We start from the raw sequence: 22,477 nt of genomic DNA, 5'->3' as shown, positions 1-22,477 counted from the left end.
TTACTACATTTTAGAGTGGAAGGCTGGAGACAATGGGTTTTTTTTTCCTTCAAAACTTCTAAATGGCTTTATTATATGTTGTATAAAATAATCTCAAAGGTCTTAAACTCTAAAATGATATTTATAATAGTCATCTGTTTGCAAGACTTATCTTGACCCATGTGACTTATAGTATGTTTTCTTTGGGTAAAAGTATCTTGTATTAACAAGCATTTGTAAACTTGAAACTATGTACACAGACTTTAAAAATTGTCACCAACTTGTGGATGGTGACTTTTATGTCTAGCCAGATAAATTGATATTATGAAACTGTTGCTCATATATGATCTGCTGACCCATGTGGTTGGAGTTACCCTTAACCAAGTGACAGGGTAATAGCATTTCTGCTCTCTCTTGTATCTGTGATCAGCTTGCTTATAAGACAATTTAGCAAAATAGGCTTTAGAACATATCCAGACATGTATAAAAGACCCCTGATTTCCTTTGGCCACTATTGAGTCCTCTTGGAGCCTTAAATTGCATTGAAATGTTTATTAGTGCCTGTGATACGCAAAGCACTATATTGAGCACCAGGAATAAAAAGATAAAATGCACCAGGAATAACAAGATAAAATGAAACACCCTTTGCTTTCAGGGTGCTTACCTTCTAAGTGTTTGTGTGTTTGTGGGTGGGGGTGGAGATAAAGGCATATGCCGAGATAAGTAAATACAAGTTTATTTGAGGAGCTAAAGCACTAAATGAGATTGTTGGGAAAGGTTTCTCAGGGTAGGAGGCACCTGAACAAAGCTTTTAAGGAAGTTAGGAACTATGAGGGAGTTAGGAGGAAAGTATACTCATGTATGATGATAGAATGTGAGTTGGAGAAATAGCTAATAGACCAATTTGGCTTGAATGTAAAGTCCATAAAGAGGAATTATGAAATAAGGGGGTATTCCTATGCAGGAAAGGTAGGGGAGAGCTACTTTGTAGGTAGAGAGCTGTAAAAGGCCAGATGGAGACATTTCTGTTTTATTCTGTATCAGCGGTGGGTAGCCATTGGAGATTTTTGAGCAAAGAAGTGATGTGGTCAGATATGTGTGTGTGTGTGTGTGTGTGTGTTTTGGATGAGGCAGTCGGGCTTAAGTGACTTGCATAGAGTCACACAGCTAGTAAGTGTCAAGTTTCTGAGATCAGACTTGACCTCAGGTCCTCCTGACTCCAGGGCTAGTACTCTATCCACTGTGCGTGTGTGTGTGTTTTGGATGAGGCAGTCGGGCTTAAGTGACTTGCATAGAGTCACACACCTAGTAAGTGTCAAGTGTCTGAGATCAAACTTGAACTCAGGTCCTCCTGACTCCAGGGCTAGTACTCTATCCACTGCGCCACCTAACTGCCCCTCAGACCTGTGTTTTAATAATTTTATTTGGGCATTTGTAGAGAGCACATACAGGAGAACCTTTTGGAGATTATTACAGTAGCATAGGAAGAAGAGAGATAATGAAGATGTACTAAAGAGGTGGCCTTATGAGTAGAGAGAAAGGGAGAGGAGAAAGTACAATAAAAAATACTCGCCATCTGAATGTCAGGGAGGAGAGGTTGAGAGTGATTTTGGGATTCTAGAGCAGTGGTGTCAAATTCAAATAGAAAAGGGGATCACTAATCTTTACATGAAGATCCCTTCAAGTGGCATGTTGATTTAATTTTAAAATGTATTATTATAGTATCTTTGTTTTATTGTATATTTATTTTGTTAAATATTTCCCATTTATGTTTTACTGTGGTTCAGGTTACACTGGAGAATGGTGTGGGTCATTTTTGACATCTCTGGTTTTTAAAGAGACTTCAAGTGTCATTATAAGGAGACCACACATGCTTAACTAACCAGCTTGAGTATGTCTAGATCAGATATTTGTTTTCAAACATGATTCTGATCAAGAACTGGGCCGTGTCCATTACAGCCTAGTTAGTTGATCTGGTCATCAACACATTAAAATAAATGTATGTGGGTTGAACCGACTGTAAATAGTTTGGTCAAACATGTTATAATAACTCGTCTTAAGTAGATGAAATTTCAGTGATTCGTTATTTAAGATTTTATAATTTTCCTTTTTAAAGGAGAAACGATGAGAGATCTAAACAAGTTTATAAGACTGATTGTTTTTCTTTTTATCTTGCAGCAACGCACCTCTTGCTTTTTCCTCCAAAGTATGTTATGTTAAGTTTCGTGACCCATCGAGTGTTGGTGTGGCCCAGCATCTAACTAACACGGTTTTTATTGACAGAGCTCTGATAGTTGTACCCTGTGCAGAAGGTTGGTATTTTAGATGTTTTTCTGTAATGTCAGTCTGTCCTTTTTGTTGATGACCTTTAGTTCTCCCAGAAATTGGCAAGTAGCTAGTACTCTGTTTTGTGTGTTTTAAAAGCAAAAACAAAATTTGAAAACAGAAAAAAGTTTTCATTTTAGTAGTAAAATACGTATTTAAATCGCTGATTTGTCAGTTTTTTGGTATGGATCTAAATATTTATAAAAAAATTTGTAGTAATTACAAATTACAGAGTGTATTCTAAAAGGATTATGATCTTCACAAGGGATATTATATATTTAAATACCTCAGTGTGTAGGAGTTTGTACTCCTGAACATCCAGTTCTAATAGTTTTTTCAATGAGACAAAACAGAGTGGGCACAGTTTGCCAATTTGGGATTATCTAAGTAATGATGTCTGTGTTAAAGATAAAAATGTAATTAATTTCATTAAAGTTATTGATCTTAATTTCACTTCTTGTTACTGATTTTATATAAAACAAATTATTTTTTACTTTCACAGGCTTTTTTTGAAGTTAAAAATATTTTCTAAGAAATCCATCAGAAAGAGGCCAAAGGCCTTAAGGTTGAGGTTAAGTGCCTTACGTTATCTTAAGAACAAGTAATTATTGCATTGATTTTTAAGTAATAGCATATTTTAGTCTCTTTAAATCACTTATAATAGCCTACATTGGAGTATATACAAGAATTTCAGGATTAAGCTATTAATATTTACATAAAAATTATATCTTATCACTTTAAAATCCTTTGATGGAAGATTTTGCCTTATAGTATCTAGGAATGATTGAAAATTTTAAATTTCTGAAATATTTAATGAATACTTTTATTAGAGGGCTCATCACATGAATAAATTTAACTTGCTGAAAAGAAAGTTACTTGTAAGATAATGACTAGATTATACTTTCAGATTTTTGTGTATGATTCAGGATGCATTATTCTGGGATGTTATAAACATTAGAAGTCCAGTGCATTGAGGGCAGTTCTGGTGTAGCTGATGTCCCAGTATAGAACATTCTGGATTTTTTCCAAATGAGTTTAAAAATGGGTGTTCTCTACAAGGAAGGGAATGCAATTGATTATTTGTGTAATATCTTTTTTAGTCTGATCAGTGAGGGGTATTCAGCCTATAAGAGTTGGGGAAGGGATGATAACTTTTTGTTTTTTCAAGGCTGGAAGTGAGGTAATAGATGTACTATACCAAGTAGAAACTGCGTGGTAAAGAATTCTCATAGAAGATATCTCTCACAGAAATTTGACCAACCCCCAACTAAGATTAAATGTGCAGAGCTTACCCACAGCTGCACTCTTGAAAGACTGTACCATTGGTAGCAGAAGGTCTTATATTAATTCATTGCTGAATCAGAGGAAAACATTTCACCTATTGCATTACCAGTCTTACTTTGGTAAATTGTGTATATCTTCCTTGGAGAGCTTATAACTTAATACCTGAGCAGCCTTAACTTTGAGTTGACTAATTCCTTTTTTTTTTTTTTTTTGGTGATATTCAGTAAAGACTAAAAGTAAAATTTTAATTACATTTGAGTACTTTTTACCATTTTGAGATAGAAGCTTTCACAGTATGTGAATGTAAAAACAGCATTTTTTGTTGCGTTTTAGTTACAAGTAAGTATAAATTTTTTTTTAAGATAATAAACTGCCCCATGGATAGTCTAATGTTGAAACATTAGAAAATAATCAGATACACTTTTTATTTCAAAGAGTAATTAAACTAAAGGTTTAATATGGCAAAAGTGATTTACATACAAAGCATTTAGAAGTTTACAGTGGACGTTATGTATCAGATTTTGCACTGCAAACTGAGTAATGCTTTACTATTGTGCTAAAAATTACATGTTACGTCAGAATAAATCAAAAGGAAAGAATTCTAGTTGAATATTATAAAATGAGAGATTATGTACATGATTAAGCAATAGTTAGTACTGCCAGCATTTGTTTTTGCATACCTTAAAAACAGCATTGTGACAGAAAAGAGAAAAACTTGGAGAAGCTTATGGAGTGTTTTTCAGTTTATTTTAGCTTCCTGCTTTAGTGTGTAAGCATTATGTGAGAGGAACCTCAGTTGTGGAAAGAATGTTCGATGTGTAACATTACATATTAACCATTAGCTATTACTAGTCATAAAATGCCATTGTAAAATATAGCTTCATTATGCTGTCCAAATGTGATTTTTTTTTCTCTCCTTGCATACATCCCCAGATTTCTCTTTAAATGTTACACTTAGAAAAAGAAAAGGTTGAAACATAAAGGTGCCACATAACCATCAGTCATAACTTTATGTCCACATTTTCTGGTAGATGGATTTTGACTATTAATTTGGTTTTGTATGTTTTCTCTATGTGATATTTGTGCATTATTAGATGACTAGACTGGCCAAGGCAGACCTGTTTACACTTGCCTGAGTTAGGCATTGTTTGCCATGCCACTAAACCTGCCGTCAAGTGAAACCTTCATGGGGGAAATGAGATCGGAGTCTGACCCGCTGAAGATGGACGCCCTGTCTCTGTTTTTTATTGTTTTACTTTAATTTAATTTCTTTTTCTTTATTTTGTCCCTTTTTTGTTTTTGTTTTTGTTTTGTTAAATCTCTTTCACTTTAACTTGTGAACTGGTATTCCAGTTCTTTGTAAATGGTATTCCATTAAGAGTTCATAGTATTTTGTTTCAGAGTTGTATATGAAAGGAAGGTAGTGTATTTGCAGTTTTCAACTAAGGCCAAATAAGTTTTGTGTCTAAAACTCAGTTTTAGTGCTGTGGAACTTAGCTTAGATCTTAATTGGTATTTATAAACTGTTTTAGTAAATTCTGTACTGAAACAGTGGTAAATAATATGCCTTTGAATATTTTCTAATCTCAGTGAAACTTTTTTCTACAGACTGCTTTCTAAGACTAACCACATCTTCAGAAAAAAGCTAATTTGTAGTTTCTGCTTTCATTTTCCTGGAATTTTAGGCATATCAGAATCACCAACGGATCTAGCAATCCATTTTTTATAATATAGAATATTTTAATAATATATCACATGTATATTATATGTGAAGGCTGGGGTGAAGAGACTTTCACTTTTGATACTTAACCATAACAGAAAAAAATTCTTATTTTCTTTAACTAGGAAGGCTTTTAGCTGTCTGTTTGGGGAATGCTTCTTGGAGGGGGGGAAGGCAGTTGGCTTTTTTTGGGTGTGTGTGTGTATATGTGTGTGTGTGTGTGTGTGTGTGGTTCTTTTGTTGAAAATTCTTCAGCTCTTCAGTGTTTTAGTTTGTATAAATGGATGCTGAGGCATAGGAAGAGGAGTATTTATTATCTTTCCTAACTATTGTCTTTGATAAACACAGATTAAGAGAGATGTCCATTTACATTGCATTCTTATACGCCTAAGAATTTTGAAGATAAATTTGAAAGGGCTATATCTTAGGCATTAAGCAATGAAACTTAAAATTTTCTAATATCATCAGTGGCAGTTAGAATAAGAAAAATACTTCCAAGCATACAATTTGGTTTCTGAGTATTCTGATTTATTACTGAGAGGGAACATTCAAAGTATAAATGAAAGATTTTCTAAAACTTAACTGATTCACTTTTTGATAGGTACTGAGGTGTTGTTCCCTGTCCTCTTTCCCTCTTCCTCCTGCCTTAAGCACACTTTCTTCTATGGACCTCTCCTTATTAAATGACAGTGTCATATTTGAGGCACTAAACAGACAACATAGGAATTACAATTTGTTTTTGTATATAACTACCATAGCAGTGAGAGGATGTTAACAATATGTTCTGAATTCAAGGATGAAGATTAACTCTTCAGGAGCTGTTCAGATTTCATGACATTTAAAAATCATTCTGTCCATTTTATAAAATATATAATCCAAAATCAGGTGCTGCAGAAGGAGTATAGTTTTTTGGTATAAATAAATTTGCTAATAAGTAGCTAATAAATGTAGACTAAATTATAAATAATTGAAGTTATCAGTAAGGCCGCCTTACATTTTAATTTTGTGCATGTTGAAACTGCATGTGTACGAGCTTATATTCAAATAATGTAGCATTAGGTGTAATTTTTGTTACACTAGTCAAATTAAGTAGTATAATTTGCTTCAAAATTTAGGAAACTAATACTTCACTGTTGACTTGGCTATAACTCAACAAACCTATATCTAGTAAGCTGTAATTTCTGTTCAATTCCTATAAATTAGACACAACAATTTTTTTTTTGTTTAAACTTTCCATCTTGAATGCCAGCTGAGGTTAGAGAAAGTATGTAGGTCCTGATGTTACTCAGATTTTCCTTGTACATGTGATTATTTTGAACAGGAATATTTCTATTAAAACCCAGCATGGTGCTTTTGAAAATTTGCTACGCCAGTTACATTTCACTCTGGGATGGTTTTATATACTCTGGATTGATTCAGTTAGAAAGCTTATAATGGGGTTAAGTACATATCCACTCTGTGCCACAGAGGTATGAATAGAACCTATAAAATGTTTACAGACTTTTAAGTCTTAGATTCAAACTTTTAAAGTGAAATAATATTTAGGTTAGCATTTTTATTCGATAAAATGAACAACATTGAATTAGATGGAATACAGTAACATAAATGAATCAATGTCCTTGAATTGTGATTGGTTTTAGACATTTGCTAGATACTGATTAAAAGGTAGTTTGGGGGTTTAAAAATCAAGTCATTGAGTTCCTCCCCCCCCAAATTTGTAGGAAATTAGTAGTTCTGTTATTGATAGTAATCATTGGGGCTATTTATAACAAGACACAATGATTATTAACTGTCCCCTTTCAAGCAAGTATAATTTGAATTAGATTTAAAATATAAGCATTAAGGGATTTTTTGAAGGCCACATATATTTTCTTGTTTAATTACTCCACTTTCATAATTTTTAGCAAAATTATTCAAGGGGAACATCTAGAAATTGATTCTCTGAGGCATCTCAATATGTCACAGAAGTCATATTTGTATTAGTTAAATGTATGAGGATACCCACCCCCCATCCCCCTATTTAAATCAAAGTTGACAAAAATACTACGTGGAACCTTTTTTCCCCTTCCTGACTATTTGAAATGAACAAGGAGTCTGTCTGGGCATCATCAGTATTGTTTGCATCACAGATAGGTAGTTTCAGTGATAGGAAAGGGGCATTGGTTTAGGAACAGATTTCAATTCGCACATTTGTTTTTTTCTTTTTTTTTCTTTTTTTTCTTTTTTTTTTTTTTTTACTAATTTGGTTATTTGCCATTTCTGGGGATTAAACTTTAAAAAATGTTCTTCTTTTCTGTATCTGATGTTCTGTGTGCTATTAGTGATGCAGCCAACACGAACGGTTGTCATGTGTAACACAACTTTCGATCACCGCGAAAACACCGTCCTGGGAAAGCGTCCATGCTTGATATCGTTTGGTTCATGAACATTAAGTTTCCAGTACAGGTGACCCATAGCTCAAAGTGTTAAATAATTGTCTACATTATTCAGTTTTTAAAATAATATTCCATTAATGAGATTGCTAGTCTTTGAAGTTTTGATCACTTTTATTTTTCCTAGTAGAGCAGGGTAAAGGAAAGACTTAAGTTCTTATTTATTTCTTTTTAAGGATCTGATAGATAGATTCATTTATTATTATTATTTTTTAAGTGCAAGGGTAATTGTAAAATCATAGACTAAAGTTTATGTGGTGTTTCTGCTCTCTGTAATGTGTGGAACTTGCCTCTCCAGGTAAAATTCCAGAAGAATCCAAAGCCCTTTCTTTACTGGCTCCTGCTCCAACTATGACAAGTCTGATGCCTGGTGCAGGGTTGCTTCCTATACCTACTCCAAATCCCTTGACTACAGTAAGTAGTATTAATCCTCTTAGGATTTTGAGCTGACAGAACTATTTATAAATGATTTAATTGCTCAAATTTGTAAACAGCTGAGTCTGACTTAGTAAAAAAAAATTGTCTTTCAGTTGAACATTTTTTAAAAAATGCAAATTTAGAAGATATACCATCAGTAAGTGCTCCTGTTGACATTTTCTTTTCCTCTTTCTTTACGTCTGAGCAGAATACTCTCAGGATTATCCATTATTGAAGCATCTAAATAATATTGAAAAATAGTACTTTAGATGTTCATTCATTAGAAAAGCAAGTTGTAATTTATGAAACTTTTAGATTATAGTAACTTAAATTTCATAGTGTGGAATGGAAATTCTGGTTGGTTGAATTTTCTAGTTAAATAGAATCTCTACTCTTCATCTTCCCCTCTCCCCTTTTTCTTTGAACCAGTTAAGTAGAAGTCTCAATTTATTTAAACTCTCCCCTCCCCCCTAAAAGGCAACAAGTTGGAAATGGTTAAAAACCCCATAGCTTAGGGAAACTTTTTCCAGAAAAAGCTGCCAAATGAAATCATTGATTCCTTGTAGATCAGTAGAGATTTTTCTGATTTAGCTTGGGGGGGAAAAGATGTGCTTTCTCCTTTGTCTTTGTTTGTTATTCCTTTTATCCTTCATCTTCTGGTTTTGAAAGGAGCAAAGTTTTTGCATGTTTGGATCCCAGGCATACATATTTGTTTTGATTTCTGACCTAGGAATCTGAGTAGGTTTTCCTTTCCCTTTGGACACATGACCCAGTCTTTTTACAAGTGGTTCCAGTCCCCCTCTACATTTGGTTACCAGGTATGATAACCAAGCAAAGAGTTCTTTTTCCTTCCGTTTTAACCCCAGTCATTGTCAAGCTGCCTCATTCAGCTCTTTCCTTCCTCATACAGCATTGGTCCAAGTCCTCTGTTGCAGTCATAACTCAGAATTCTTTGTGGGCTTCCATTTCTGACATTTTGTAATAAAATTTAAATATGAGATCTTAGTTTACAAGGGAAGCTTAGGCCCTGCTGGATGATCTCCATAATCATTTTGGGATGATTGGGGACTGGATTGTATTTTGCTACAATGGAATTTCAGGTCTGAGAAAATTACCAAGGTTTACAAACTTTTGTTATATTTTATGTGAGATTGATTTCTCCAAATACTTTTCTCTTATATCCTTGAATCACTGGATTTATTATAGTAAGAAGAATATAGTTCCTGGTTAGACCGTATCTGAAGTAATGTTGTGTTCAGAACTGGTGGATATTGATAAACGAGAGAACATCCAGAGGAAGGCAGTCAGGATAGCGAAGGCTCTTACATATCATATGAGGATTAGTTTTTTTTTTTTAAATTTTAAATTTTTTAATTTTTAACATGTGTTTTTAAAACTTTGGGTTACAAATTTTCTCCCTTTCTCCCTCCCCACCCACCCTCATTGAAAATGCAGGCATCTCAGTACAGGTTATAGATGTGCAGTCATGCAAAACACTTCCGTAGTAGTCCTGTTGCGAAAAACTAAGTATATTTCCCTTCCTTCTATCCTACCCCCCATTTATTCTGTTCTCTCTTTTGACCCTGTCCCTCCTCAGAAGTGTTTGCTTTTGATTATTCCCTCCCCCAATCTGCCCTCCCCTCTATCAACCCCTTGCTTTCTTGTCCCCTTCCCCCCTTATTTTCCTGTAGGGTAAGATAGATTTCCATACCCCATTGTGTATGTTATTCCCTCCTTAAGCCAAATCCTATGAGAATGAGATTCACTCATTCCCTCTCACCTTCCCCCATTTCCCCTCCACTGTAAAAGCCTTTTCTTGTCTGTTTCACGTGAGATATTTTATCTCATTCTACTTCTCTCTTTCTCCTTCTCCCAATATAATCCTCTCTCACCCCTTAATTTTATTTTCCAGATAGCACCCCTTCATCTTCAACTCACCCTGTGCCATCTATCTATCTATCTATCTATACGTACATATAATTTTTTTCCCTCCCACTACCCTAGTACTGACAGAGGACTCATGAGTTACAAATATCATCTTTCCCTGCAGGAATGTAAACAGTTCAACCTTAATAAGTCTCTTATGTTTTCTCTTTCCTGTTTACCGCTTCCGTGTTTCACTTGAGTCTTGTAGTTGAAAGTCAAATTTTCTATTCAGCTCTGGTCTTTTCCACAGGAATGCTTGAAAGTGTCCCGTATTTCATTGAATGACCATTTTTTACCCTGAAGGATTATACTCAGTTTTGCTGGGTAGGTGATTCTAGGTTGTAGTCCTAATTCCTTTGCCCTCCGGAATATCATACTCGATGCCCTCTGGACCCTTAATGTAGAAGCTGCTAAATCTTGTGTTATCGTGATTGTGTTTCCACAGTACTTGAATTGTTTCCTTCTGGCTGCTTGCAGTGTCTTATCCTTGACCTGGGAATTCTGGAATTTGGCTACAACATTCCTAGGAGTTTTCCTTTGGGAATCTCTTTCATGAGGTGATCGGTGGATTCTTTAATTTCTGTTTTGCCCTCTGGTTCTAAATATCAGGGCAGTTTTCCTTGATAATTTCTTGAAAGATGATATCTAATGTTTTTTTTGATCATGGCTTTCAGATAGTCCAATAATTTTCAAGTTCTCTCTCCTGGATCTATTTTTCAGGTCAGTTGTTTTTCCAGTGGGATATTTCACATTCTCTTCTATTTTTTCATTCCTTTGGATTAGTGTTAACAGTACCTTGATTTCTCAAATTGTCCTTAGTTTCCAATTTCTCCATTCTAATTTTTAAGGAAGTATTTTCTTCAGTAAGCTTTTGGACTTCCTTTTCCATTTGGCCAATTTTGCTTTTTAGGGCATTCTCCTCATTGGCTTTTTGGACCTCTTTTGCCCTTTGGGTTAGGCTATTTTTTTAAGGTGTTATTTTCTTCAGTATTTTGGGGGGTCTCCTTTAGCATCACTCTCAGTTTTTCCTCTGCTTCTCTTAATTGCTTATCAAAATCCTTTTTGAGCTCTTCCATGACCTGGACCAATTCATATTTTTCTTGGAGGCTTTGTATGTAGGAGCTTTGGCTTTGTTGTCTTCTTCTGGTTGTATGTTTTGATCTTCTTTGTCATCAAAGTAAGATAATATAGTCTGACTCTTTTTGTGCTGCTTGCTCATGATCCCAGCCAATTACTTGAGTTATAGACTCTTTGTTAAGGTAGGGGTCTGTTTCCAGTGTGGAGAATGTACTGTCCCAAGCTTCAGGGGTTTTGTGCAGCTGTTTTCAGAGATACTTCTAGGGACCTGTAAATTTTCAATTCTTCCAAGGTGCTATGATCAAGGGCAAGGTGTTTACTCCTTTCCTGGCCTGTGCTTTGGTCTATGAGCACTCTTTTCTGTCTTGTAACTGTGAGGAGGGTTTCCTCTCCACAGCCACTACAAGCTCCACTGTGCCAGCACTCCTCCTTGCCCCAGGACCGCCACCCAGAATTGTGACCCAGATGCAAGCATGGGCAAAGCAAGAGAATCCTGCACCAGCAGAGAGAACCCTGCAATCCCCCTCTGATCAGCCACTTGATTCCCCCTGAGTCTGTGGGCCGAAAGTCAGGAAGCAGCCGCAGCCCCAAGGATGGGGCTGGGATCCCATGGTCCTCTCTCACCACCGTAGAAACAGACTTTTCCCACTGACCTTCTAAGTTGTCTTTGGCGTTTGTGGGTTGAGAAGTCTGGAAACTGCCACAGCTGCCCGCGATTCAGCCCTCTGAGGCTTGCTCCAGGGTCGCTGTGGCCTGCGCGCCCATGCCAAACTGCATTCCTTTCCCCGCCCAGCCCGATATGCCTTTCTGATCAACCATCCAGGTTGTCTTGGGTTGGAAATTTGTTTCACTGTCTTTTTGTGAATTATGCTGCTTTAGAATTTGTTTAGAGCCATTTTTTATGGGTATTTGGAGGGGTTTGGGGGAGAGCTCAAGCAAGTCACTGCTTTTACTCTGCCATCTTGGCTCTGCCCCCCCATATGAGCATTAGTTAAAGAAATTAGGGGAGTCAGCATAGTACAGTGGAAAGAGCCTTGGCTCTGGTTTCAGAGGACCTGGGTTCAAATTCTGTTTTAGATGCTTATGTGTTCTGGGATCCTGAGCAGCTCACTTAGCCTAAATTTCGTAATCTGTAAAATGAGGGGATTGGACAAAATGACCTTCGAGGTACCTGTTGATACAAATTTTGAATTTGGAATGTTTGTCCTGGAAGGTATTGAGCTGTCTTCCAAGTATTTGAAGGGCTTTTACAAAGGTGGAATTACACTTGTTCTATGTGACCTCATAGAATAGAATCAGAAACAATAAGTAGAAAATGCTAAGGGAGGAAGTTAGGCTTTTATGTTAGGAAATCTAAATGGAGCTTTCTGAAAGTGGGGCTTCTTGCATTTAGAAATAGGTTCTCTCTCATTGGAAGTCTTTAAAGAGAGGCTGGTTGCTACTTGTTGGGTATGTTATAGTAGGGATTAGATTTTCTTTTGGTATGGGTTGAAGTATAATTCCATATTAATCATAATGAAGTTCTTTATAATTCCGTAATTCTCAGAACTGTGTTCATATCTTGGATCTTCTTCTTAAATATATTGAACAAGTCACTTACCACCTCTGAGCTTGTTTTCTCCTCAGTACAATGAATGATTGGGTTGGATTAGATGATCACTAAGAAATGGTCCAACTCAAATCCTGTGATCTTAAACTTCCCAATTCCTGAAGATCACTTTATTTCTTTAAAGTTATTTATTTTTTCATTTATTTATTTATTTATTTCTAGCTTTCAGCATTCACTTTTATAAGATTTTGAGTTCCAAAATTCTTTTCCCTTTCCTCCCCCCCACCCATCCAAGATGGCATGCATTCTGATATAAGCTATACATGTACAATCATATTAAACATATTTCCATATTAGTCATGTTGTGAAAGAAAAATCAGAACAAAAGGGAAAAACCACGAGAAAGAAAAAACAGAAAAAAAGAGAAAATAGTATGCTTCGATCTGTATTCAGACTCCATAGTTCTTCCTCTGGATGTGGAAGGATGGCATTTTCCATCATGAGTCTTTTGGAATTGTCTTAAATCAATTTATTGCTGAGAAGAGCTAAGTCTATCAAGGTTGGTTGCTGTTACTGTGTACAGTGTTCTCCTGATTCTGCTCACTAAGTCACTCAGCATCAGTTCTTGTCTTTCCAGGTTTTTCTGAAATCTGCCTGTTCATCATTTTTTATTGAACGATTATATTCCATTACATTCATATGTCACAACTTGTTCAGCCATTTCCCAATTGATGGGCATTCCCTCAGTTTCCAGTTCTTTGCTACCACAAAAAGAGCTGCTATAAATATTTTGTACATGTGGATTCTTTTCTCTTTTTTATGATCTCTTTGAGATATAGACCTAGTAGTGCTATTGCTAGATCAGTGGGTATACACAGTTTCAAAGCCCTTTGGGTATAGTTCCAAATTGCTCTCCAAATTAGATCAGTTCACAACTTCACCCACAATGCCAGTTTTCCCACATCTTCTCCAACATGTATCATTTTCTTGTTTTGTCGTGTTAGCCAATCTGAAAGGTGTGAGGTGGTATCTCAGAGTTGTTTTAATTTGCATTTCTCTAATCAGTAGTGATTTAGAGCATTTCTTCAAATGACTGCAGATAGCTTTAATTTCGTCATCTGAAAACTGCCTGTTTATATCCTTTGATTGAAAGTTACTTTATGAATTCAAATCACATTTTACCCATTATATATATTATATAAGATGGTGAGAATAATCTAGGGCCGAAGTTGAGTTGAAATGGCTAGTTTAATTGGCCTGAGAAAGTATTGAAGGGTAGAGGGAGTGGAGATCTTTTCCACTCTTACTTGGGATCTGATGATGAAGCCAGAGAAAATCCCACAGTTGTGCTGACTACATATTCGTGTTATCCAGCCACAACTGGGCACTTACTAGAAAAAAGAAATGGAGTTTTTTAGGAAAAGTAAGAGGCAATTTCCTCATCTAAGAGAGAGAGAAGGAGAAGATAGGGAGGTTTTAAGAACAAAAGGAAGGTTTGGAATAGTTTCTGAGGGAGTGAGATAGGGAATGAATCAAGGAAAAATTAAATGCTGTAACATCATCTCCCACTCTTTCCTGTTTATTCCCAGTCTCTGACAAAAGGATAGCCCTTATTTTTACCAAGGAAAACCCCTTTATGTATACATACACTTTACCCCAGGCCCGCCTATCTTTTCCAGCAAGTTGCAGCCTCAGTTATCCCTCTCCTCCAGTGTTCAACCATTCCCTATTAGCTGCTTCCTTCCCTTATCAAATATGCTTGTCTTCCCCATACCTTTTTTTTTAATTAGGCATTTGGGCTTAAGTGACTTGCCCAGGGTCACAGAGTCTTTCCCATATCTTAAAAAACCTTCCCTATACCCAACCATTCTCTCAAACTGTTGTCTTATATCTCTCCTTCATTTCTCAGCTTAACTTCAAAAAAATTGTCTGTACTCACTGTCCCACTTTCTTTCCTCTAACTCATTCCTTATCCTTTTGCATTCTGGCTTTTATCCTCATCACTTGACTGAAAGCACTCTTTCCCAAGTTACCAATGACTCTTAAATGTCAGATCCAATGGCCTTTGACAGTGCTGACCACTCTCTCCTCCTGGGTAATCTTTCCTGTCTTGGTGTTCATGATACTATTCTCCCCTGGTTCACCTCCTACCTCTCTGACTATTCCTTAGAGTCCCCTTTGCTAGCTCATTTGTCCATATCATACTCCTTATACCTAATATCCTGTAGGGGTGGGTATTCCCCAAGGTTTGAGTCCTAAAATTTCTTGTGTAATTCATCCTATTATACTCTTTAGCTGTCATCTCTATGCAGATGACTAGATCCTACATCTCCTATATCTATATACCCAGCTCCTGTCTCTCCTTTGATCTTTAGTCCCTTATCATAGACTGCCTGTTGAACCTTTCAAGCTGGATGTCCTTAAACTCAGCATGTCTAAAACTCAGTTCATTATCATTCCTCTAAACCCTTTCTCCATATCTATTGGAGTACCACTATCCTATCTAGTATCTCAGATTTGTAACCTTGGCACCTTGTATTCCTTATTTTCCCTTACTGTATGTAAATCAGTGGCTAAATCTTGCTATTTCTAGCTCTACAACATCTTTTGAATCTGATGCACACAGCTGTTAACTTAGTTCAGATCCTCATTATATCTTGACTTTAGCAGCGTCCTTATTGGTTTCCTTGTCCTAAGTTTCTTCCTATTCCAGTTCATTTTACATACAGCTGCCAAAGTGATCTTCCCTAAGTGCATATCTGAACGGGTTACTTTCCTATTCAGTCAACTCCATTGGCTCCCTTTTTTTGCCTCTAGGGTTAAATATAAACTCCCCTTTTTTTTAGTTTTTAAAGCCATCCACCATGTTCCCAAAGTACTTTTCCAGCTTCATTGACCATTACTCCTCTTCTTTCACTCTACGTTCCCGCTAAACTGGTCTTCTTTCTATCCATTACTATATGCCATGTCCTGTGAGCATACCTTTGTACTCTCCATACCACATGGCCTAAATACGCCCTTCCTCCTTACTTCTTTCTCATGGATTCTCACACCCTTATTCTAATGAAGCCTTCTCTGATCTCCCCAACTGATAGTGCTCTCCCCCCTAAATTACCTTATATTTAACCACTTTATGTAGTCATATTTATGCTGCACATTTTTTCATTATGCAGTTGTTTTCTTCCCATTAGGAATGTTTATGGCCCAGGGACAGTTTTATTTCTTGTACTTGTGTCCCCAGTGTCTACCACAGTGCCTGGTACACACAGTAGGGTTTTTTTTTTTTTTTTTTTTTGGGGGGGGGGGGGGGGTGGTGGTAAGGCAATCAGGGTTAAGTGACTTGCCCAGAGTCACACAGCCTAGTAAGTGTCAAGTGTCTGAGGTTATATTTGAACTCAGGTCCTCTTGACTCCAAGGCCAGAGCTCTATCCACTGTGCCACCTAGCTGCCCCATTAGGTTTTTTTTTTAAATAAATAGTTGGTTGATAGGTTTTTTAAAGTGTCTGAACTCCTAACAAGTTGTCAGTAATGAGAAAAATAATAAATAATAGAAATTTTCACCTTTTAAAAACACTAATATATTGTGAACAGGTTCAGTGACAGATTCTGTTACTATTAACTGAGGACCAGAAAGGCTTAGGTTAGGTGATGAATTTTTCTGCTGAACCCTTGGTAGAGAGTTCAAGAGGCTTTAGAGACTCTACAAAGGCAGCTCTCAAAAATAATATATTAAGTAGGAAATATTTTTGGTTTTCATTGGTGGAGGGAATATATACACCAACAGAAATCACAAGTAATTATTTTACTGGAGAAGTGTCATGTTGTAATTCTCCTAATTGACCATAAGAATTTATTCAATTGTATACATGACTAAAGTTAAGACTTCTGGGTGTTGCTCACTTTTTTATGGCGTAAGGGAATATTCCAAGATCAAATATAAAACTTTCTCTTTGATATTTAAATCATGGTCCTTTTCAGGCTTTTTACTCTTTACAACCCACTGTGTGTTCTATGGTTCAGTTATACCAGTTCTTCATACAGGACTCTTTGTCTTTGTGTGTTTCCTGTGCTTAACACTGTTCTCCTCCCTCACCTCTAACGCCTGGTTTCCCTGGCTTCTTTTAGACTCAGCTCAAATCCCACCTTCAACCGAAAGTCTTTTCTGACTCTCACTGCTACTTATGTCATCCCTTTGAGTTTTCCTTTCATTTACACTATATGTATCTTTTATATAAGCTATTTATATATGCTACTAGAATATGAGCAACTTGAAGACAGAAACTTTTCTTTGTATCCTTAGCACTAAGCAAAATGCCTGGCCTGGTAAGTACTTAATAAATGCTTGTTGATTGACATTTAATAGTAAAAACATATGTGCTTTTCTTTGTTTCTTTTTTTTTTTTTTTAATAGCTCAGTGTCTCACTTAGCAGCTTGGGAGCTATACCAGCAGCAGCACTAGACCCTAACCTTGCAACGCTTGGAGAGATACCACAGCCACCACTTATGGGAAATGTGGATCCTTCCAAAATTGATGAAATTAGGAGGACTGTCTACGTTGGAAACTTGAATTCCCAGGTAAGAAATTAAAGAAGAAGCTGAATAGTAGTAGTAACTCACTCTTCCTTCTCTTTCTTAATGACCATTTTTTTTAATTGCCTTTGGTTGATGTCTATCTGATTCTTAGATCACAGATTTATTATGATTTATTTGTGTCTTTTTAGACTACCACAGCTGATCAGCTACTTGAATTTTTTAAACAAGTTGGAGAAGTGAAATTTGTTCGTATGGCAGGTGATGAGACTCAGCCAACTCGATTTGCTTTTGTGGAATTTGCAGATCAGAACTCTGTACCACGAGCTCTTGCTTTTAATGGAGTAATGTTTGGAGACAGGCCACTGAAGTAAGAAATTCTAAAAAAAAGAAATTGTAATGGTCTTGGAAAAGTTAATTATTACTCTTGGTTTTGTTACATGTGTGCCTTTGTGTAGCAATTGGAATTTAAGGGGGAATGAAACTTAGGTTTACCTATTACATACTCCTGCTAATTTCTCTGTTTCAGTCATCCAGGTTCTCAAACTAGGGGTCATCCTAGACTTTGATGTCCAGTCAGTTGCCAAGTCTACGTTGCCATTGTTTATATTACAAACCTTAGTTAGTGTTAATTTAATATGAAAATATTTACCACACACAGCATTTTCATTACATTTTACAGATATTCTTTGTGTCATACTTTTAAGAAAGCATATGGGCCATTTGGGGGGACTGGGTAATCATTTGAGGTTACTTCTAGGACCTTTGCTAAATTCAGTTGCTATGAGTGCATAAAGAGGTACCATATCAAGTAATTGTTGTTTCAGCAGTGTCTGACTCTTTGTGACACCATTTGGAGTTTTCTTGGCAAAGATACTGGAGTGGTTTGCCTTTTCCTTCTCCAGCTCATTTTATAGATGAGGAATTGAGACACATAGGGTTAAATGACTTGCCCAGAGTCACACAGCTATTAAGTGTTTGAGGCCAGATTTGAACCCAGGAAGATGAGTCTTGCTGACTCCAGGCCCAGCGCTCTATCCACTTTGCCACCTGGCTGCACATCAAGTAATTAGAGGAAGGTTTTATCTTTTGTTTTTGTTTCTGTCTTTTTTTTTTTGGCTAGTCAGTAGGGTTAAGTGACTTGTCCAGGATCACGCAGCTAGTAAGCATCAAGTGTCTGAAGCTAGATTTGAACTCAGGTCCTCCTGACTCCAGGGCTGGTGCTCTATCCCCTTCCACCTAGCTGTGCCCCTGAAGAGTTTTTTTAGGTCAAATTCAATATTTGGTATCACAAGCAGGTGATAGCTATCTCATAGAAAACAGACAGTCATTCAGGTTATTCAGACCAAAAGTTATTACACAAATTATTGAATTGCTTAGATGCTTGCTGTAATTATCCATTTGTCCAGATTCCTGCTAGATTTACAGATAAATAGTTGGTACTAGTGGATCTTTTCAGTCAAGGCACTGTGCCAGGTACTAGGGTTATAAATATAAAAATGAGACAGTACTTGGCCTTGAAGAATTTACGTTCTAATAGGGTCTGCAACATGTTCACAGATAATTAAGAAATATGAATGAATGAAAAAACCATTTATGAAGTGCTTATTATGTACCAGGTTCTCTACAAGTATAAAAAAACACTTCCCTCAAGGACAACAAGTATCGGAAGGAGGGATATTTTGGATTGGCAAGTCATAGGGATCGTGAATGGAACCACGGGGCCTATGATTTTCCATGTCCCTAACAGAAATAACAACATCCTTTTGATTATTGATCCATGAGGTAGAAGTGGAAAGGGAGGGCAAGGCAGAGCACTCAGGTACCGACATGGCATGAAGATGGCTAGAGTGCAGCTTTCAGTATGGGGGCTCTGGGCCCAGTTACGGAGAGCTTTACCAGTCAGGGGCAAGCAGGTCCCTGGAGTAGGGACGGAAGAGTCTGGCCAAGGGGTGGGGAACCTGCGGCCTCAAGGCCACATGTGGCCTTCTAGGTCCTCAAATGCGGCCCTTGGACTCAGTCCAAACTTAACACAACAAATTCGCAGGTTCCCCACCTCTGACCTGGTGTAATGCAAGGAGGCAGGCATGAAGAAGGCTGGAAAGTAGCAGGCTCAGTAGTTGAAGGAAGGAGGGCACTAAAAATAGGGGGAGTTTGGAAAGGCCTTGTTCGTAGTACTTGAGCTGTAATTTAAAGGGACCTGGGGATTATGAGTCAAAAGTAAAGGGGGAATGCATCCCAAGCATGGAGAGCGGCCTGTGAAAAGGCATGGAGGTAGTAGATGGAATGATGCATACACAGGAACAGCAAATAGGTAGCAAGTTTAATTGGAATGTAGAGTATATGACTGGAGGAATATATAGTCAGCCTGTAAAGATAGGCTGGAGATTGATTGTGAAGGGCTTTAAATGCCAAATGGGAGTTTGTGTTTTATCTTAAAGGCACTCAGGAAACTACTGAAGCCTTTTGAGTAGGTGAATGACATAGTCAGAACTGGGCTTTGGAAATACAAATTTAACAGCTTGTGTGAAAGGATAGATAGTAGAAGGGAGAGACTTAACTAAGGGATTAGAGGCTGTGGTGTTAGGTCAGGTGAGAGGGATGAGGGCCTGGACTAGGATGCTTATGTTGATGTGAGAGAAGAGCAGGGAACAGAAGTAAGAGACATTGGCAAGGTAGATTTGGCATCTCATTGGACATCAGAGTCTAGGATGGCCCATAGTTTGAGAACCTGGATGACTGGAAGGGTGATAGTGCCCTTGGTAGAAACAGAAGTTAGGAGGAGGAGTGTTTGAGGGGAAAGACAGTGATTTCTGATTTGGACATGCTGGATTTGAGATTCTTACGGGGACATACAGGTGGAAATGTCTGGAAGCAGTTGAATATTCAGGTCTAGAACTCATGAGAGAGATGTGGCCTGGATGTGTAGATTTGGAAATTCTGGATAGAGAAGATATTTGAATCTGTGAGACCTGATGAACTCAATCACATGACCATTTATTAAGTACCTTCTGTGTGCCAAGACCATGCACACTAAGAGAAGATGGAGAAAGAATAGGGCTAGGGAAGAGCTCTCAAATACGTCTACGTACAGTGTGAGATATCGATGATGAACCTGCAAAAGAAACTAAGATCAGTCTGACAATTCTGAAGAGTAGGATTGGTGAACATAGAATGTTTGAAGGCAAGTAGTGTTGGAAGATTTGAGCCAGATTTTTAGATTGTTACTGATGTTAGGAATAGATGTTTGTTATTTATTCTACTGGTGATGAGGAACTGCTGAAATTTTTCAACAAGAGCGTAACGTTTTTTGAACTTAGCATTAGAAAGGTTGGTTTGGTGGCTTTATGGAGGATGGTTTGGGGAAGATGAGAGGTAGAGAAATGAGTTATAGGGTTATTATGGTTCTGGTGAACAGTAATGAGAGTTTGTACTAGGGTGGTGGCACTATTACTGGAGAAGAAGGGGACGGATGTGAGACAATGAAAGGGTAGGACCAAGAGGACTTGGTAATGCATTAGATTTGGGGATTGGGGAGAGGGACAAGTTAGATAACTGAAGTTTGTGAATATGGGTGACTGGAAGGATGGTGGTTCAACAGATAGAGGGAAGTTGGGAGGAGAGGGGCAGATTTGAGGAGAAGTGAAAATGCTGTTGTCCATACTAAGAGAGAGGCAAGGCATACCAGTTCTTTCAGCCCTATCCTTGTATAGGCACTAAGTAGATGCTGTGATCTCCTAGGAAGGATTCTAACTGAAAGTCTGTTTATTAAGTGTTCTCTGATCTTTCAAAGTTTTTCAGAGCTGATTGTATGCAAGTGGATATAGGGAAAAAGCCAAATCTTAAACTCAAGAATCAAAAACAGTTCATCTTTATATTGACTTAAAGTTTGTAGTTCATTGTTAGCATCCTTTAAGATCATATAGATCTTTTCACCATTCTGGCTTCATCAGCAACAAGTGACTAAGCAAAGAAGACTTATGTTAGTTGGTTGTTAGAAGGGTTTGGTTGTATTATTTGTTGGGATTCTTAAGTTTTTTTTGTTTATGTGTGCCACATAAAAAGTAATTTGTGTTTTTAAGTGTGTGTGTTCTGACATTTTAAAATTTAGAATAAATCATTCCAACAATGCAATAGTAAAGCCCCCTGAGATGACTCCTCAGGCTGCTGCTAAGGAACTAGAAGAAGTTATGAAGAGAGTACGAGAAGCCCAGTCATTTATCTCAGCAGCTATTGAACCAGGTAGGTTCATTGAGTGGTTACTTAGATTATACATTAGAAGTGGTAGAATCTTAGAGCTGAAAGGGACCTTAGAAGTCTTAAGTCTTCATGTAGATGAGGAAATTGATGCTCAATGACATGATTTTTAAGATCAGTTACTTTTAATGAATGTTATTTTTTCTCTTCAGCATTAAGGCACATAAAACTAGAATAATCTGCGTGATATTTTACTAGTAAAATTAGTGCTCACTAAATAGTTGGTTTAAAATACTATATTCAAAAAATGATTTTGAAATTACAAAAGGTAAATGTTTTATGCCTGTTTGTCATTAAGCAGATTAATGTTCTTTCATATATGAACTGAAAATGTAGAGCATAATAGTCAATGATCCTAACAGACTCCAGTATTTAATATTATTAAGAAAAATACTACCCATATTAAAACCTGTGCTCTGCTAACTGGGGGAAAAAAGCATTCTGAAAGTTCAATTTGAACATATTTTCAAATGCTCTGCAAATTGTATCTCCTACTGTAGCAAAAGAAAAAAAAATCAGAAAAGACTTCAGAATTCTTTTTGAGATAGTGAAATTGACATGTTATAATCATGTGCATTATGGCAGCATCAGATCATTCCTTATGCACAGCTGTTTATAATCATCTGGTTTATATGTACTGCTGCAGGATGGCTGCACTCACCGAGTATATGCAATGACTTTCTTGGATGTTTCTGAAGGATAATTGCAAAGAAGGAGGATGTACAGAGAGTAGGCCCCTTACATTATGTGTGGTACATACCACTTGTGCCTGAGTATTAACTGGGATCTTTAATTGTTCTGAGCTTACACTGCAAAGTGGTTTTTTCCTCTCAGAGTCTGGAAAGAGCAATGAAAGAAAAGGCGGCAGATCTCGTTCCCATACTCGTTCAAAATCCAGGTCTAGCTCAAAATCACATTCTAGAAGGAAAAGATCACCGTCAAAACACAGGTGAGAAGAGTTTCAGTTCTAAATTTAAAAC

General features: G+C 37.0%; 1 protein-coding gene across 3 annotated transcripts in view; it reads left to right on the top strand.

The window, feature by feature from the left end:
- Positions 1 to 22,477, top strand: part of SREK1 (splicing regulatory glutamic acid and lysine rich protein 1) — a 52,881-nt gene that overhangs the window by 7,546 nt on the left and 22,858 nt on the right. For 2 of the 3 annotated variants that reach the window (XM_027863510.1, XM_027863509.1), the window contains exons 2-7: positions 2,158 to 2,291; positions 8,039 to 8,154; positions 17,121 to 17,285; positions 17,432 to 17,610; positions 21,352 to 21,482; positions 22,332 to 22,446. In XM_027863510.1, coding sequence (XP_027719311.1) covers positions 2,158 to 2,291; positions 8,039 to 8,154; positions 17,121 to 17,285; positions 17,432 to 17,610; positions 21,352 to 21,482; positions 22,332 to 22,446 — 840 coding nt within the window. Of the gene's footprint in view, positions 1 to 2,157; positions 2,292 to 7,663; positions 7,754 to 8,038; positions 8,155 to 17,120; positions 17,286 to 17,431; positions 17,611 to 21,351; positions 21,483 to 22,331; positions 22,447 to 22,477 lie in introns of those variants that run through there. The other variant, XM_027863511.1, reaches the window with a different exon arrangement.

Source organism: Vombatus ursinus, unplaced genomic scaffold, assembly GCF_900497805.2.
Source record: "Vombatus ursinus unplaced genomic scaffold, bare-nosed wombat genome assembly UNPS02014772.1, whole genome shotgun sequence".
NCBI classification, from domain to species: Eukaryota; Metazoa; Chordata; class Mammalia; order Diprotodontia; family Vombatidae; genus Vombatus; species Vombatus ursinus.
The sequence above is the reverse complement of the archived record's forward strand: the minus strand, read 5'-3'. Positions and strand labels throughout refer to the sequence as shown.